General features: G+C 43.9%; 1 protein-coding gene across 1 annotated transcript in view; it reads left to right on the top strand.

The window, feature by feature from the left end:
• The window catches only part of LOC144600216 (NEDD4 family-interacting protein 1-like), a 44,484-nt gene that overhangs the window by 22,346 nt on the left and 3,334 nt on the right, over positions 1-18,804 (top strand). The window contains exons 4-7 of the mRNA XM_078411745.1: positions 1,935-2,022; positions 9,262-9,386; positions 12,314-12,380; positions 17,876-17,981. Of these exons, the coding sequence (XP_078267871.1) occupies positions 1,935-2,022; positions 9,262-9,386; positions 12,314-12,380; positions 17,876-17,979 (384 nt within the window). The 3' untranslated portion in view covers positions 17,980-17,981. The remainder of the gene's footprint in view (positions 1-1,934; positions 2,023-9,261; positions 9,387-12,313; positions 12,381-17,875; positions 17,982-18,804) is intronic.

Genomic DNA, 18,804 nt, shown 5'->3' on the forward strand with positions numbered 1-18,804 from the left:
GGGAAAGAATTGCAGATGCTTGTTTAAATCGAAGATTGACACAACAAGATGCTGGAGTAAATCAGCGGGACAGGCAGCATCCCTGGAGAGAAGGAATGGGTGATGTTTCGGGTCGAGACCCTTCTTCAGACTGATGTCGGAGTGGACGGGACAGAGATAGAATGTAGTCGGAGACAGTAATACTGGTGGGAGAACTGGGAAGGGGGAGGGGATGGAGAGAGAGAGGGAAAGCCAGGGCTATTTGAAGTTAGAGAAGTCAATGTTCATACCGCTGGGGTGTAAGCTACCCAAGCGAAATATGAGGTGCTGTTCCTCCAATTTGCGCTGGGCCTCACTCTGACAATGGAGGAGGCCCAGGACAGAAAAGTCCGATTGGGAATGGGAGGGGAAGTTAAAGTGCTGAGTAACTGGGAGATCAGGTAGGTTAAGGCTGAGCGAAGTTGTTCAGCGAAACCATTGCCAAGCCTGCACTTGGTCTCGCCGATGTACAGAAGACTCTCCATCCCCCTCCCCCTTCCCAGTTCTCCCACCAGTCTTACTGTCTCCGACTCCATTCTATCTCTGTCCCACCCACTCTCCTGACATCAGCCTGGAGAAGGGTCTTGACCCGAAACGTCACCCATTCCTTCTCTCCAGAGATGCTGCCTGTCTCGCTGAGTTACTCCAGCATTTTGTTGTGGCAATTTTGTTTTATGTTTGATTCTCTGCCATTCAAAATCTATCCTTAATTTTCTGTATTTTTCTATTGCTTTATGGTACAATATTACTGTGGTGCTGAAAATGGTACTGAGTCACTGCAAGAGCTGTATTTAACTCATTTTATGGTCTGGGGAATCAAAGGTGGGTTCCCACAAGCTCATGTTACCCAGAAACAATTTTAAAAAGATCCATTAGCAATTTTAGCATTGGATCTGAAAATACTTGGAAAGATTAGGAAATTAATCTCCAGAGGTTTCTTAGCAACATTCAACAACTTGACATCCACTCTTCTCCATGATTTTTTAAAAGTTGGAATCGGTTTTTAGGATTTATGCCTTGTTTATCCTCCAAGTTTTAAATTTTAAGTTATTCCTTTGTGAGATGTTTTTTTGTCTATTTGAGTTGTTAAAGGTTACTAGACCAAGTGGACCCGTTGGGCCCAAACCTGTCCTGCATTGGTGCAACACCCTCTCCTCCCCCCCTCCCCCTTCCCCCCTATTCACCTCCTCCCCTCCATCCCCTCCCCCTCCCCTCAACCCCCTTATCCTCCCTCCCTTCACCCCCTCCCTCCACTCCCCCTCCCCCCCACTTCATCCTCCTCAACCCCCTTATTCTCCCTCCTCCCCCCTCCCCCCCCCAGAGGGCAGGAGAATGGGTTTGAAAGGGAAAGATATATCAGCCATTATTTAAAAGTAGACTTAATGAGCTGAATGACCTATAAGTAGCTCGACTGGATGGGGAAAAATTTACGCATCGTTAAAGTAGCTGGTGGATATCCAAATAGCTAAATGACGACAGATGCTACCTCACAGATCTGGTGAACAAGGTTCAATCCTGACTTGCAATGCTGCCTGTGGAGTTTGCATATTCTTCCAGTGGCTGCAAAGGTTTTTGTCATGTGCTCGTTTCCTCCCATATGTCAACGATGTATAGCTTGGCAGTTGCTGGAAAGGGGCAGCTGCCCGAAAGAGTATAGAAAGCAAGTAGAGAGTTACGCCAGGTAGAATGAAGAAATTTCAACATTATGTTGCTAATAAAACAGAAAATGCCAGTCACTTAACAGCTCAGATAGCATCTCTGGAAAGAGATTAATATTGTGGGTCTGAGAATCTTTGTCAGACTTCCAGCATCTGCAATTTTTTGACGTTTATTTATTCTATTGTTAATTTTTGTATGTTTCCATCCTCCGAAAAGAGGAGGACAAACCTAAAATGTTTTTTTCTTTCCGCAAACAGGATGATGATTTTTCAGGACGGGATGACTTTGATGATACTGATCAACTGAGGATTGGGAATGATGGTATATTCATGCTGACATTCTTCAGTAAGGATTATTTTAAATTACATGCAATACAATACAACACAATATATCCTTATTGTCATTGTACAGGGGTACAACGAGATTGGGAATGCGCCTCCCATACGATGCAATAAATTAATTAGCTAGTCAGTATTAATTTAAACAACCCAATGAAACAAATTGGAACAGTTTTAAAACAGAATAAAGTGCAAGTAGATCTGTGCCGGTTCACTGCGATGTGACCATCCGGCTCAGCAGGACCGGTTCATAGCAGCTATGGCCCAGGGGATGAAGCTGTTCCTGAGTCTGGAGGTGCGGGCGTAGAAGGCCTTGTAGCGTCTGCCTGATGGTAGAAGTTCGAACAGACTGTTGCAGGGGTGTGAAGAGTCTTTGTGGATGCTGGTGGCTTTTATACTAAAATAAACACGTCTGAGAATTACATAACTAACTAGCCAACAGTGAAGTTGTCCACATAAACAACAAACAGTGGATACAGAATGGACTGTGCAATTTGTAAAGCAAAGGTTTTGAGTGTGGTTATGTAATCATTACATGGTATTTCTATGAATTGATATAATTATACTAAATGCAAAGATTTTTTTTACTTATAATGGTGTTGAATTAGAAGCTCCAAAAGGCAGTTAATATTTGAATGTTTCTGAGTCTAAATTGACATTTCAAAGTTGATGATATTGATGCCCATTTACCAATTTTCTTATATGATCTTATCACTTTTCTCTCTGGAATGAAGGTGGACTTGTAGGCCTACTCCTGCTTCACCAATGCGTGTAAATTATTGAAGTGGGTTTTATATTAGTGACTTGAATTCCTGTACTCAGGTGGGTGAAACAAAGATGTGAAGCCACCTCAAATTTAGGGTCATAGAGTCATGCAGCCTGGCAACAGGCCCTTTGGCTCAACTTGCCCACACCGATTAATATGCCCCATCTACACTAGTCCCACCTGCCTGAGTTTGGTCCATATACCTCTAAATCTCTCTATCCATGTACCTGTCTAATTGTTTCTTAAACATTGTGATAGTACTTGCCTCAACTACCTCCTCGGCCAGCTGGTTCCATGTACCTACCATCCTTTGTGTAAAAAAAAATTTTGCCCCTCAGGTTCCTATTAAATCTTTTCCCCCGTCCTCGCCTTAAACCCATGTCCTCTGGTTCTTGCATCCCCCTCCTCCGGTTAAAAGACACTGCATTTACCCTATCTATTTCTCTCATGATCTTATACAACTCTACAAGATCACCCCTCATCCTCCTGCGCTCCAAGGAATGAAGTCCTAGCCTGCTCAACCTCCTCCTCTTGTTCAGGCCCTCAAGTCCTGACAACATCCTTGTAAATTTCCAAAGATTCATCATAATTCCTTGAATAAATTTCTCTCTTATTCTGAGAGACTGCACCATTTTTACATCAAGCTGCTTCTTTCATTCGTCTGTAGGGACATAGGGATTGGCCAGGTAATAGAACCCTCGGATTGGGTTACGGTCACGGGGTGAGGAAGCGCGGGGTATTTAAATGCTTGGCGCCAAACGTTAGATTAGAGATTAGATTAGTGAGTGAAGTTGGTGTTCGTCCAGAAAGAAGTCTGTTGCGTTTGTCACGGGTTTTATACCAATAAAGTATTTGGATAATACCACTCGTCTGGACTCACTACATTGGTGACCTCGAACGTAGGAAGAAAGCAGCAGCATGTCGCAGGCAGGAGCGAGCGCGGGCAAATCCATCTACCGCCGTTCTGGGCCCATCAGCCGCACCTGTGGTTTGTGCAGGCAGAATCACAGTTCCATCTTAAAAAGGTGGAGGAAGACCAGGAGAAGTACCACCATGTGGTGAGCTGTCTGCAGGCGGAGGTGGCTGCGCGGGTCAGCCGATACCTGACCAGTCCACCCCAAACGAACCAGTACGTGGGGCTCAAGAAGCTCCTGCTGCGGACCTTCGGCTGGGCCCAGAACCAGCGGGCTCTGAAGCTCCTCCATTTGCCAGACCTGGGGCAGCGGCTGCCGTCGGAGCTGATGTCCGAGATGCTGGCTTTGGCGGGCGACCATCAGCCGTGCATGATATTCGAAGCGGCCTTTCGGGAGAAGCTACCTGGGGACGTCAGGTTGGTGTTGGCAGACGTCCCTTTTGAAGATCCGGTAGCGTTCGCCGAGAAGGCCGACACGCTCGTTAGGGAACGCAACGCCCGAGACGGCTCCGTTAACCGGGTCTCGAGGCCCAGCGGCAGTCGGGGGTGCGGCCGGGAGAGCGACGCATCGGCCGCTATTGCGCAGCCGGCCCGCCAAGAGAGGGCGGCGGCGCCTGTTCATTGGCAGCGGGCTCGACCAACAGAGCCGGATAGGCGTGGCTGGTGCTCTTTCCATCGGCGGTGGGGCAGCGAGGCACGAAGCTGTAGATCCCCGTGTTCGTTTCCGGGAAACGCCTGGGCCGATCGACTGTAGAGGCAGTCTCGGTTGGCCGTAACCACCGCCTCTACGCTACGGATCAGAGTACCGGGATCGTTTTCCTAGTGGATACGGGAGCGGTCGTAAGTATTGTGCCCCCCTATGACTGTGAAGTTCGAGTGGGGGAAAAGGGCCCGCCCCTAATTGCAGTGAATGGTAGCACCATCCGTACATACGGTAAAAGGACCATGTCCCTGTCCTTCGAGTCCAGGACTTACCGTTGGGAATTCATCGTTGCGGATGTGGGCCAGGCCATATTGGGGGCAGATTTCCTATGGGCGTTTTCCTTGGTCGCAGACGTCCGAGGGAGGGGCCTACAACCCTCGGCTGATGTACGGCCTCGGGGTACTGGGCCAGAGGCTTCTACAAGCGCCGCCCCACCCAGCCTAGTTATCCAGTCCATTACCACGGCTCCCGGTCAGTTCGATGCAGTCCTGGCCGACTTCCCGCAGCTCCTCGTCCAGCGTTTTGATTCACCTTCGGAGAAGCACGGGGTCGTCCATTTCATTCCAACCGAAGGGCCGCCGGTATTTGCCCGGGCACGGCGCCTCCCACCCGACAAGCTGGCCAGGGCGCGAGAGGAGTTCCTAAACTTGGAGAGGTTGGGAATTATTCGGCCTTCCAGTAGTCCGTGGGCCTCCCCCTTGCACATGGTCTCCAAAGCATCTGGGGGGTGGAGACCATGTGGTGACTTCCGTCGACTCAACGCGGCAACACGGCCGGACCGCTATCCGATTCCACACATTCAGGACTTTTCAGCTAGCCTGGAGGGGGCGACAATATTTTCAAAAATTGATTTGGTGCGGGGATACCATCAGATCCCGGTCCACCCGCCGGACATTCCGAAAACAGCGACCATCACCCCGTTCGGACTGTTTGAGTGGTTGCGTATGCCTTTCGGCCTTAAAAATGCAGCTCAGGCATTCCAGCGTTTGATGGACCGGGTGGGTCGAGGGTTGCCGTTTGTCTTTATTTATCTAGACGATATTTTGATTGCCAGCCGTTCGGTCCAGGAGCACTTGGTCCACCTCCGCACGGTGTTCCAGAGGCTGCAAGACCATGGCCTGATTCTCCATCCGGACAAGTGCCAATTCGGCCTGTCCGCGGTGGATTTTTTGGGTCACCGGGTTACTCCGGCCGGTGCCACTCCTTTACCAGCTAAGGTGGACGCGGTCCGCTCTTTCCCCCGCCCGACTACCATCAAGGGCTTGCAGGAATTCGTGGGCATGGTCAATTTCTATCATCGGTTCGTGCCTGCAGCAGCTCGGGTTATGCGCCCCCTTTTTCAATGTCTCGCAGGTAACCCCGCGGAGTTGGTATGGTCCGTAGCTGCGGAGACGGCTTTTGTTGCGGTCAAACAGGCCCTCGCCAATGCCACCATGCTGGTGCACCCGCGCTCCTCCGCCCCCACAGCTCTGACGGTGGACGCCTCAGACGTGGCGGTGGGTGGGGTTTTGGAGCAGCAGGTTGACGGTGAATGGCAGCCTCTTGCGTTTTTCAGCAGGCAGCTCTCTCGAGCGGAGCTCAAGTACAGTGCGTTCGATACGGAGCTCCTGGCCCTTTATTTAGCAGTCCGCCACTTCCGTTATTTTTTAGAAGGCCGTTCTTTCGTGGCCTACACGGATCACAAACCTTTGACATTTGCTTTTGCGAAGGTTTCTGATCCGTGGTCGGCTCGCCAGCAGCGGCACCTAACCCTCATTTCGGAGTTTACGACCGATGTCCGTCATATTGCGGGTAGGCTGAATGCCGTTGCTGATGCCCTGTCCCGGCCTGCCATTCCCTCCGTAGCCGTGGTTGGTAAACATGTGGATTTCCAGGAGCTAGCGGAGGCTCAGCGCCTGGAAGGAACTGCTGCGGTGTACGCCTCCACAACCTCGGGACTGCGTTTAGAGCAGGTGGCGTGTGGCCCCACAGGTACCAAGTTGTGGTGCGACGTTACTCTCCCACGCCCTCGCCCGGTGGTGCCTGCCGCTCTGTGGCGTAAGGTTTTTGAGGCCATTCATGGCCTGGCACATCCGTCCATCAGGGCGACTTCAGCCATGGTGGCCGACCGGTTTGTCTGGCATGGCCTGCGAAAGCAGGTGGCAGCCTGGGCACGCGCCTGCATTCCGTGCCAGACCTCCAAAGTCCATCGTCATGTCCAGCCCCCACACCAGAGATTCGAGGTTCCCCCCGCCCGTTTTTTCCACATCCATGTGGATTTGGTGGGTCCATTGCCCTATTCTAGGGGTTACACTCATCTACTGACGGTGGTTGATCGGTTCACTCGTTGGCCGGAGGCGCTCCCTTTGTCGGACACCTCGGCGGCCTCCTGTGCACGGGCCCTGGCGTTGCATTGGGTGGCTCGTTTCGGGGTCCCGGCTATCATCACTACAGATCGGGGAGCCCAGTTCACCTCGTCTCTCTGGGCTGCGCTGGCGCAGCTGTATGGTGCTCGATTACAGCAGACCACCGCCTATCATCCCCAAGCCAACGGGATGGTTGAGCGTTTCCATCGGCAGCTGAAGGCGTCCCTCTGTGCTCGCCTGACTGGCTACGATTGGGCTGACCAGCTGCCTTGGGTCCTCCTCGGCATCCGTACGGCCCCGCGGGCTGAGCTGGGCACATCTTCGGCCGAGCTCGTCTACGGTTCGCCCCTGCGGGTGCCGGGCGACATTCTCCCTTCCACTCCCGCCTTGCCGCCATCCGTCACGTCAGTCTTGGGCTCCCTCCGGGAACGGGTGGGTTCTCTGGCTCCAGTCCCCACCTCTAGTCACGGAAGCACAGCAGTTCACGTTCCTTCGGAATTGCGGAGCTGTGATTTCGTGTTTCTTCGGAAAGATTGCCACCGTCCCCCTCTCCAGCCGGTTTACCAAGGCCCGTTCCAGGTGCTCAAAAGAGGGACTGTAACCTTCACCTTGCAGGTAGGAAATCGTCAGGAGCTGGTTTCAGTGTCCCGTCTCAAGCCGGCCCATTTAGACCAGGATCTCCCCGTGTCGGTGGCTCAGCCGCCGCGCCGGGGCCGGCCTGTGGCTGCTCGACTGATCCCGTCAGCGGCGCCCAGTTTACCACCTCTTGGGCCTCCGCCGCCTATGGTTGGTCCCGGGCTGCCGTTGTTCATCAAGTGCCCCCCGTCACCTGCACCCTCCGCTCCAGTGGACCCCCCATCGCCTCCAGCGGCGGCGTCCACCCCGCCTCCTGTCACGCTGGGGGTATCGGTTTCCCCCATCCGTACACGTTCTGGGCGGGAGGTTCGGCCGCCCGTGAGGTATGGTTTCGAGGGTTCTGGGGGGGGTCATGTAGGGACATAGGGATTGGCCAGGTAATAGAACCCTCGGATTGGGTTACGGTCACGGGGTGAGGAAGCGCGGGGTATTTAAATGCTTGGCGCCAAACGTTAGATTAGAGATTAGATTAGTGAGTGAAGTTAGTGTTCGTCCAGAAAGAAGTCTGTTGCGTTTGTCACGGGTTTTATACCAATAAAGTATTTGGATAATACTACTCGTCTGGACTCACTACACGTCTAACATAGGGGAATATGGACTTAGTATGCTCGTTATATCCTCGTATAGCAAACCCACAATCCCTGGAACCAGTCCTGTGAATATTTGCTGCTTTTATGGCAAAAAAGTCCTTAAGTATGGAAACACAAATTGTAAAATAATCTCTTCAAGACTTCCTTACGCCTATGTTCAAATTTGTGTTTGATAATGCTTGCGTACCATTTGCCTTTCTATTGGCTTTCCCTGGCTTTCAGTGATAATGGAGACCTTGTGTAATCAAAACCCTATTGTTACTGAAAGCCAGGTGTAAGCCAATAGAAAGGCAAATGGTACATCAGCCTATCACAAACAAATTTGAACACAGGAGTCAGGAAGTCTTAAAAAGATTGCTTTACAATCAACAGTACCCAACTTTAAATATCAGCTATACCAATATCTTACCATTTTAAAACCTATTCTTAATACACCAAAGTGAATGACCTCACATTTTTCCTTATTCCATCTGTCATTCACTTGCTCCATTTATCTCCATCCTCTTGAAGCCTCCCTACGAACCCCTCTGTACTCTGTATCCACCTTGTTTAGAATTATCAAGATGAAAGATGACATTTGCCCCACCTAGCCAAATTGTCGATTTAATTGTGTCCAAATGGATCCAAGCACTGATTCCTGCAAATTACAGCCTGCTAACCTGAGAAGGATGTGTTCATTTGCTTCTGTCCAATAGCTAAATTTTAGTCAAGTCAGTGTATTCCTCCCCTTTTTTAATCAAAGAAGTTAGTTCTGTCCTCTTCTCCTGTCAACATGTCCTTCCTCATTTCAGAGGTGTAATATAGTCTGGATTACCTGCATTGTCTTGGATCTAAAGACATCTGAATGATACTTTACAGCAGAGCAAACAGTCCCACGGACTCAAATTCTTAACAGCAGTCAGTGCCAATTAAGAATGTGATTTAGAAAACATAATGTATTATTTCCCTAAAATTATGGACAGAATTAGAATCTATTTTCCAAAAGATAAAATGACTACAATGAAATTCCTGCTCCCATACAGAATGGATGCTTAAAGATGATAAGAAATACCACTGTCACTTACTCTGTTTCCTGGTTGTGCATCTGCTTCACAGTCAAATTGAAGCAGACGTGTGGTCAGAACTACTTAATGTTGATGAAAGGGGCTTCAAGGCTTTTAAATGTCAATGTTCCAGAACATGGTTAATTAACTTTGGGAGGAAAGGTTATTGGGTGCAGTCTGTGAAGGACAGAAGTTACAAAAAAATAAAATCAAATGTTATAATGTTTTTCCCTTATTCATTGTATCCTAGTGGCATTTTTCTTCAACTGGATTGGGTTCTTCTTATCATTTTGTTTGACTACTTCAGCTGCCGGCAGGTATGGGGCCATCTCTGGTTTTGGCCTCTCTCTGATTAAGTGGATCCTCATTGTTCGGGTAGGTGAAATGTTTCTCCTTATTGTGATTTCCAATGTTATGAAATGTAAAATAAAATCACAGGGAGATTTCCTTTAAATTACAAAATCCAAATGAAGATCTCTTAAATATTATAAATTTTAGAACCTGTATTTTTGTGACCATCCAGTATTCTATGAAGTGTTCTGTACATATTTACACAGTGATTTGGCATACACAGTACGATTGAAATTTCCAATTTAATAGAACATTTCAGCAATGGCACAATGAAATGTCTATTTCTTTGAAAGAGGTGCTCTCATGAGAAAGGTGAAACCATCGCAATCAAAGTTTGCATGATGTAAAATTGAAGTTTCAGTTCTTGAACTTTTTTAAGACTGAAGCTTTGTGTACAGCCTCAAAAGCACAGAATATAGAACAATACAATGCAGGAAAAGGCCTTTTGAGCTACAATATTTCTGTGAACGATTATGCCAATTTAAATTAATCCCATCTGCCAGCATGTGGTCTATATCCCTCTATCCTCTGCCTGTACAAATGCTTGTCTAAATATTGCTTAAATGTTGCTATTGTATCTGCTTCTACCACTTGGATAGAAACTTGGCTTCATGGAAGGAAGCAGAGGGTGATGGTGGAAGTTGCTTCTCGGACAGGAGGCCTGTGACTAGTGGTGTACCTCGGGGTTTGGTGCTGGCACAATTACTGTTTGTCATCTATATCAGTGATTTGGATGAGAATGTACATGGCAAGATTAGCAAGTTTGCACATGATACAAATGAGCGGATTTGCAAATGGTTGTCAAAAATTGTATCAGGATCTTGAATTGTTGGCCAGGTGGGCTGAGGAATGGTTGATTGAATTTCATACAGGGAAATGAGAGGTGTTGCATTTTGGAAAGTCTAACATGGGCAGGACCTACACAGTGAATGGTAGGGGTCTGGGAAGTGTTGTAGAGCAGAGGGATCTAGGAGTGCAGGTACGTCGTTCCTTGAAGGTAAAACGTCACAGGTAGATGGGTTGGTCAAAACGGCTTCCGGCACACTGGCCTTCATCAGTCATAGTATTGAGTATAGAAGTTGGGAGGTCATGTTGCAGTTATATAAGTCGTTGGTGAGGCCGCATTTAGAATGCTGGAGGAAGTAGTTGAGACAGGGACAATCGCAACGTTTAAGAAGCAATTAGACACGTGCATGGATGGGACAGGTTTAGAGGGATATAGGCCAAATGCAGGCAAGTGGGACGAGTGTAGATGGGACATGTTGGTCGGTGTGGGCAAGTTGGACCTGTTTCCACACTATGACTCTATGACACTTCCCCTGGCAACACTTCCATAGGCACCCACCAATCTCTCTAGTATCTAACATTTCCACTCTGGAGAAAAACACTGACTCTATGCATCATAACTTTATATACTTTTATCAGGTCTCTCCTCAGCCTCAAACACTTAAGAGAAAACAGTCCAAGTTTGTTCAATCTCTTATTGCTAATCCAGACAACATCCTGATGAACCCCTTTAAAGACTCAACATTCTTCCTGTAATGCGACATCCAGACTGCACACAATAGTCCAAATATGGCCTAACCAATATTTTATACGGCTACAATATGACTTACCCGACTGATAAAGGCAAGCACAGGCAGTTCTCAGATTACTTAAGTGTTTTGATCCTGAGAACCGTCCATTCATTTTTTTTTTCATGAACCAGAACCTATGATTTTAGTGAGGGTTGATGAACATTTAGTCATTGTCTCCTCCTTTGTGGTTGAATTGGTGCAAATTCTGAATATTCCTTATCCATTGCTTGATAAGGTATTTTACTTGAGTCAAGAGCGATATGCCTGTCAATCTCCAAGTCTGAGTCTGAAGATGGGTCTCAACTCGAAATGTCACCTGTTCCTTTTCTTCAGAGATGCTGTCTGACTCGCTGAGTTACTCCAGCTTTTTGTGTCTATCTTCAGTTTAAACCAGCATCTGCAGTCCCTTCCTACACATAATGCTTTGGGTTGACAATCCTGCATCATTTTTTGTTAAGATGAAAGGTCTTTGGCCAGAAATGTTAATTATTTATTTTTCCAAAAATATTGTGTGACCTGCTAAGTCATTGCAGCATTGCTTTTAGATTTCTGACATCTGCAATTCTTACTTTCATTTACTGATGCAATATAAAGTTGCTTCACTGGGTACTTCCTTTATGAATAGTTGCACAAATTTTCCCTTGATTCTTGCAATTCAGAAGCTGAAGCTCTATAATTTGTTCCTTCTAAGATGAAGCATCTTCAAGGGTTGCATGGTTCCAAAATAGCACTCAATGCATTTTATTTCTGTCCAAGTAATTCTGTAAGTGTATTAGTAATGCTTAAGTGGAGCTCTTAAAGTTATGTTTATGTATTAAAATAAAATCACTAGTATTCTGACATGATGCAAACTCTTAAGCAGTAATAAAATTAAACTTCAGATCTTTTAAAGCAATGGTCTTCTCTAGTAGCACTAGGTAGAACAGTTGGTTTACCGGTGGTCCTTAATACGTGGCACCACACTTGTGGTTCTGATCCACCAAGTGCCAAACAGATTTGTGTGCTTGGATTATTCAGTATTTCCCCTGCTTGTTCTCTCTTCCAAGCTCTTGAGAGGCTTTGGTCTCCCTTTAGTCTTTGAAATAGATGAAAATTCTGGTTAATGCTAAGGAAATTCGCAAAGCTCATTGGAATGCAGTTATTGCAGTATAGAAAATAAATATGATTCGAGAAGATATTGGATTTCTATAGAGGAATGAGCTTATGTGCATTGAACTACCTCTCATTGGTCCTATTGAAGAAAATGAGGTTGCTATTTGAACCCCCCGATTATTACTGAATGTAGTGATATGAAATTAGCAGAACTATAAAGATATAAGTTTACATATTCTGTTACATCTGTGGATAATAAGTAAAAATAAACTTTATTTTCAGTTCTCCACTTACTTTCCTGGATATTTTGATGGCCAATACTGGCTCTGGTGGGTTTTCCTCGTGCTGGGTAAGTCTGATTTCCCATTATATTTTCAGAAATATATCACTTTTGAACATTTTTAAATCAAGGAGTTACAAGTTTTGAATGAAACTGCAATTGGATTAGCTTTTTAAAAGCTTTTTCATCTGCATTAAGAATTACTGCAGTGCATTTGAAATCCCTTTGTCTTAAATGCAATAATTTTCACCATAGCAGCTTTCATGTGATTAACCACTCCAATCTTTTGTACAGATCAAAGAAAGAGGGAGTGCTAGAAGCTCATATCAGAGAATTAGCATGTGGATGGGTTGAGTAATGAGTTCCGTAATGCCTTCATGCACCAGCTGAAGGCAATGGTACTAGTGGTGCAGTGTATGAAGCAGATGCATCCAGAATTACTGTAATGTTGGCGTGCAGGAAAGTTGTGAATATTAAGCATATTTCACTGGGTTATAGAATATTGAGGAGCCAAAAAAGTCTAGGAGCATGGGAAAGCAGTACATGGGATGAATGCTCAGAATGAGGAGATAATGTTATTGCTATTGATTTATTATTGTTTTGTTTTGTGTGTTATCCAAGTAAAGAGTCCACACATTAATACAATCAAACCAGGCAGAATACAGCGGTACAGCTACAGAAAAAGTGCAGATAAAAGCAAGCGTGGAAGGGCCGCAATGAGGTAGATTGGGAAATTGGGATAAGCCCGGAGCACAATTTCCCAATCACTCTTAGAAATCATGTGGTTGATTGTGATGGGATGTGTGTGAAATATATCTGTAGAATAAATTACTGAACACTTGTATGAGGAACTAAACTAATTCCAGAGTTATCTGCTATGGCGTTCTGCTTGAGGCCATAAAGCATTGCATGGCTATGTGCAATGATACAAGCAGGTTTTGAGGATTCGGATCAATAATAGAGAATGAACACTAAGGTTACAAAGAAACTAAGTTTATTAAAGTATAGTAAAATACAGTAAAATGATTAGTAAAATATTAAATAAATCAGAAGTCAAGCCCTTCTGCTCATGGGATCTTAAGCTAAATGTATTAAAGTATAGAGAAATACAGTAAAAGGTTTAGTGAAGGATTAAGTAAGTCACAAGTCTTGTGCTCTTCCGCTCATCGGGTCTTCACTGACACAAGTGGCGGCTGGTAGCAACAAGTCTCATGCTTTTCTTCTGCACACTGGGGACTGCTTAAAAGCACCCTGGCCTGGAGAATTTGAGGCCTCTGACATTGTTGTAGATCATAGTCCAAGAAGAAGTCCAGTGAGATGAAGTAAATTAGTGTATGTGTCTCCTTTCAATGTGTCTGATCTGTCTGCTCTAGCAATTATCATATTGATAATTATCCTATTGATAATTGTATAGCAGGATTTGTAAAAACAGCTAGGAAAGTTTTTGATTGCTTCAGGCTGTGATCTTATTTCAGTTTTCAATTTTTTGGAACCAGAGATCTGTTCCTATAAGTGGCATGGATAAACAATGATGTGCACGTTTGACACTGATCATAGTTTGATGTCAGTGTTGAGCTGAGCATTACTTGCGTTAAGATTTTATGTTTACAGTATTGTTCTCTAATCTTAAATAACGATTTGCATTTATTAACACCATCAGAAAAGATCTGGACATTGATTGCACTTCAAATCTTTGTTGAATTTGTGCATCTTAATATTGTACAGTCGTTGAAATGAAACCATTTGTTGTTCTTAAAAGAGACTGACTTTCTTTGTTTCTGGAATGAAAGGAGAACAAATGGTACAAATGTATGATGTTTCATTTGATACCACTGTCTATTAAAAACAATCACTGTGATAATTTTGTAGAATAGTCATTCCAGATTGGGCTTGACATTTTTAAATCACTTTTTTTTTAAATAAAAAAAAAACCCAAATGAAGTAAATCATACTGAATGTAACCAAACTGTCTTATGAAATTTGGGGGGGGGGGAAAGCCAATATGTTACCCCAGTAGACTTTCACCTAAGATAGACACAAAATGCAGGAGTAACTCAGCGGGACAGGCAGCATTTTTGGAGAGATGGAATGGATAACGTTTCGGATCGAGACCCTTCTTCAGACTGAAGAAATCTTGTGCAGTCTGAAGAAGGGTCTCGACCCGAAACGTCACCCATTCCTTCTCACCAGAGATGCTGCCTGACCAACTGAGTTACTCCAGCATTTTGTGTCTATCTTCGGTTTAAACCAACGTCTGCAGTTCCTTCCTACACAGACTCTTTCACCTGCCTGAATACTCGTAAGCACAGTTTACTATTTATAATTGTTTAGTATGTCATTGAAAATTTAGGGAGAATGTTGTTCCTTTGAACTTTGCCTCAATGGTTTGCCAGAAGTTTGGTTTTAAAAGAATATTTCTGATTGGTCCAATGGACGAGCAACTTTATCTGGAACATTTCTGATCCACCTTATGTCTCCAATCTCTGGTGAATTAATTATAGGGAGTTGCAGTAGTTGTATTAGCAGTTGGTTTCAGATTACCTCCTTCAATGGCAAAGGGTTGTGATTCATGTTTGAGTGCGAGCAGAGACCAACATCTTCCTAATGTTTATTATTCATCGACTATTGTTGGAAGTCCACCTCTACGGATATTGGGCCAAATTGGGATTTTAGTCAACTAATATTCTCTTTCCTTTGCATCTGCATTTGAAATAATGTTAGCCGTACTTGGGCTCGCAGAGGGACTCCATGGAATATACAAAAGCTTAGCTTAAGGAAGAATGGAAATTGGGTTGAGAAGGGAATAAAAATAAATGCAATTATTCTTAGTGATTTATAGTTTTAATATATTCCAGTCCATTTTTTTTAATACATCGAGAACATACCCAATGATTTTTTTTTCTGAAGCATAGTCTCTCTGATACTGACTTAAATATCAATTTTTTTTAAAGTATGTTTGAAACAAAATTTCAAGATCTACTAAAATACATTGTGCTGTGCATGATTCTAAGTGAGAATTGTAAGAAGATAAGGAAATTGGAAAATAATGAAAGCAGCTGAGTTAAACTTTCTGGTATTGAGCAATCAAATGCATATGTTGCTGTTGCTAATGTTTGCAAGAGATGAGTGCAAAGGTGCAGTTGAATGCATGTGACCAAAGGGTTAAGATTTGTCAATCATTGAGTATATTGAAGACTGACATTAAATCCTTGGGCCTAAGGGAAACAAAGGACCAAGTCGAGAGTGTTTAATTGTCATATACACTGGCAATTGAACAATGAAATCTGAGTCATACAGCTTGGAAATAGGCCTTTGAGCCCAACTTTCCCATGGCGATCAAGGTGTCCCATTTACACTAGTCCCACCTGCTCACGTTTGGTCCAGATCCCACTAAACTTTTCTTATCCATGTATCTGTTGAAATGTCTTTTAAATGTTTTAATGTCTTACTTTAAATATGCCATCTCTGTGTAGCATGGCTACAGTACTGTACCACAGTGTCAGCCTATATTTTTGTCTTTAAAATCTTTTGGTCTGGGGTTCGAAGTTGCAATCTTCTCTCATGAGGCTAGAGAACACCCGCTTTATCTATGGGTAATAGAAGGTATTTAAATGTTTTACCTGCTGACTTTACTTGAACATCACTCCGTGTTTTCAGGATCTTACAGGTCTCATTGACTTTATTTTTATTTCTGGTTATCTATCAAAAATATTTTTTCCTGAGTTTTTAATGTTGGCTCACTTGCTAAATGAAATAAATGGCAGTTTGAATCATTCTTATCATTTTCTTAAACTTTTCAAAATTTATTTCTCTTGAATGTTAAGACTAGAATTGCAGATGGTTTTCTAAGTGAGCTTATAAAGTATAACAAGCCTCAGTATTTCTTCTGGTGAATTATGTTCCACTGCCTTTGTCTTAGTATCTCCCACTCACTGAATGTTGTAAAAACTACCTTTTATGCCATTTCTTTTACTTCCTTCCGCTTGATGTCTCATTCTTGTTTCGGTGCACAATGTGGTTGTATTTATCCATGATGAAACTAGCTTTCCATAAGCCTGCCCTTTTGTACAGCAGATCCAATTTACAGTTGTCTTCTCAACCCCTACTGAAACCACCATATTCAGATTCTATCATTAATTTTATCCCCCTACCCAGTTTGCTTTTCCGGTAAAACTTTATCATTTAATCCAATGTACTGATAATTGAATCTCTGTATTCGCAATAAATTAAATTAGTTAAATTAGTTAACATTCATTTTTCTTTGTAGCACCTGGCTCTATCTTGTTGCACTTGAAATCTTTATCCACAGTTTGGACCAACTCTTACTCTACAACCACCTTCGGGTTTAATCTCCTGTCGCATAATTTGCTATTCTGACTGATCTTTTTTAATCTCTGCTCCACTAATGCGAGAGCATTGATCTATTGGATTCCTCATCTTCAGAATGCTCTCCTTAAATTCTTCCGTTATAAACATTTTCAAATCTTTGTTAAGGGACAAATACTGGGCACCATTCTTTAATGGCTTGGTGTCCATTGTTTGTTCTATTATATAGTTTGTTTCTTCCCTTAGTCCCAAGAGGTATTTTCTAAATTACAAGGACATGTAAGTGCTTGCTTCATTCTGCATTGTCTGCAAATTTTATGAGCTTTAATGCATTAACAAGAGCCAAAAGGCTGGACCATGTGGTACTTGGTCCTCGGCACCAGCATTTACTTATCCTTTTTATTAATTGTCCCATATTGACCTTAAATTTACTTTAAATTTTGTTAGAAGCTTTTTGATTGAAAGATACAGCATGGAAACAGGTCCTTTGGCCCACTGGGTCCACTCTGACAATCGATCACCCGTTCACTCGAGTTCACTGTTATCCCACTTTTGCATCCACTCGCTAAAGACTACGGCAATTTACAGAGGTCAATTACTGCAAACCTGAACGTCTTTGGGATGTGGGGAGAAACTGGAGCACCCGGAGGAAACTCACGCGATCACAGGGAAAATGTGCAAACTGCATACAGACTACACCTAAGGATCGAACCTGGATCTCTGGCACTGTGAGGCAGCAGCTCCACCACCTGCACGACTGTGCAGCACACATGTGTTCTATTTGTTAATAGTCTTTTATTTGGAACTTTGCCACAAAAGTTGGCAACTTCCTAAATCCTAACTGACCGTTATTTAATTTAAAAAATGCTAGATCAGCTTGCCAGATCTTCTGGTTCAGTATTTGCGTTTAGGTACATTGTAGAACTAACTTTGTATTACTTTGCATTTGCATTTTGCATATCTAATTTATACAGTTCATAGAAATGTCCAGAGAGTTTGTTGGTGCGTTTTGGTTGGAACTGAGTCCAATATTTTAAATGGAAGTTTCTGAAGTACAATTTTCAGTATTACATAAGTATCTTGTTAAAAGTATACAAATTGAAACTTGTTGGCTGAATGGTACAATATTGAGGGATTCAGCATTGCTATATTCAATCATATATTGAATAATGACACAATTAGTCTTGGGTTTTTTTTCAAGAAAAAGAACGTGCTAATTTTTGTTGTCTATTTTACAGGATTTCTGCTGTTCCTCCGTGGATTCATTAATTATGCAAAAGTTAGGAAAATGCCAGATACTCTTGCTTCCCTGCCAAGGACTCGGGTCCTTTTCATCTATTAAGGGTAATGATCTCCAGCTTATTGATATTCAATAAAGATCGCATTATTATTATTATTAATATACACTCTTCAGGCTGCAAAATGGATACCTTTCCACAGTGCTGAGACTTGCATAACTTTTTTAACCTGAAGAGAGAATGAAGAATAGCTACATGAAAGTGTGCTAAACATATAGCTGTTGAATAAATTACCAGTGAATATACAAGTTAATTTAACTTGGTAGACGCAAAATGCTGGAGTAACTCAGCAGGACAGGTAGCATCTCTGGAGAGAAGGAATTGTCGACGTTTCGGGTCGAGACCCTTTTTCAGACTGATGTCAGGGTAGTGGGCAGGACCAAGGTAGAATGTAGTTGGAGACAGTAAGACTGGTGGGAGAACTGCGACTGGATTTCAGTGGTTTTTAAACAAAAAGTTCAGTATTAGAAATCTTGAATGGGATGTAATCAAATTGAGCAACAAACAAACGGATGGAGGAACTCAGTGAGAAGGGGGTGAGGGTGGGGGGGTAGAGATATCAATGATTCCAGTTGAGACCTTTTATCTGGACAAAGAGTGGAAAGGAAAAGTTTCTAGCATAAAGAAGGTGGGGGGTAGTGGTGAGACATGTGGACCAAGCAGGGGTGAAGGGTTATGGTGGGCAGAAGGAGCCAAGTAGGGGACAGGAGGAGATGGAGTTAGGAAACGGAGGCGGGTGAATAAAAGGGGAGGCAGCTGGGAGGGTGATAAGCAGGAACAGAAAGACTACCTGTGCTGGAATCAGAAAAGTAATGAAGGTGATGATGGAAAACATTAGGGAAGCAGTAAAGTGCAGATGTAACCAGAAC

Source organism: Rhinoraja longicauda, chromosome 14 (assembly GCF_053455715.1).
Source record: "Rhinoraja longicauda isolate Sanriku21f chromosome 14, sRhiLon1.1, whole genome shotgun sequence".
Taxonomy (NCBI): Eukaryota; Metazoa; Chordata; class Chondrichthyes; order Rajiformes; family Arhynchobatidae; genus Rhinoraja; species Rhinoraja longicauda.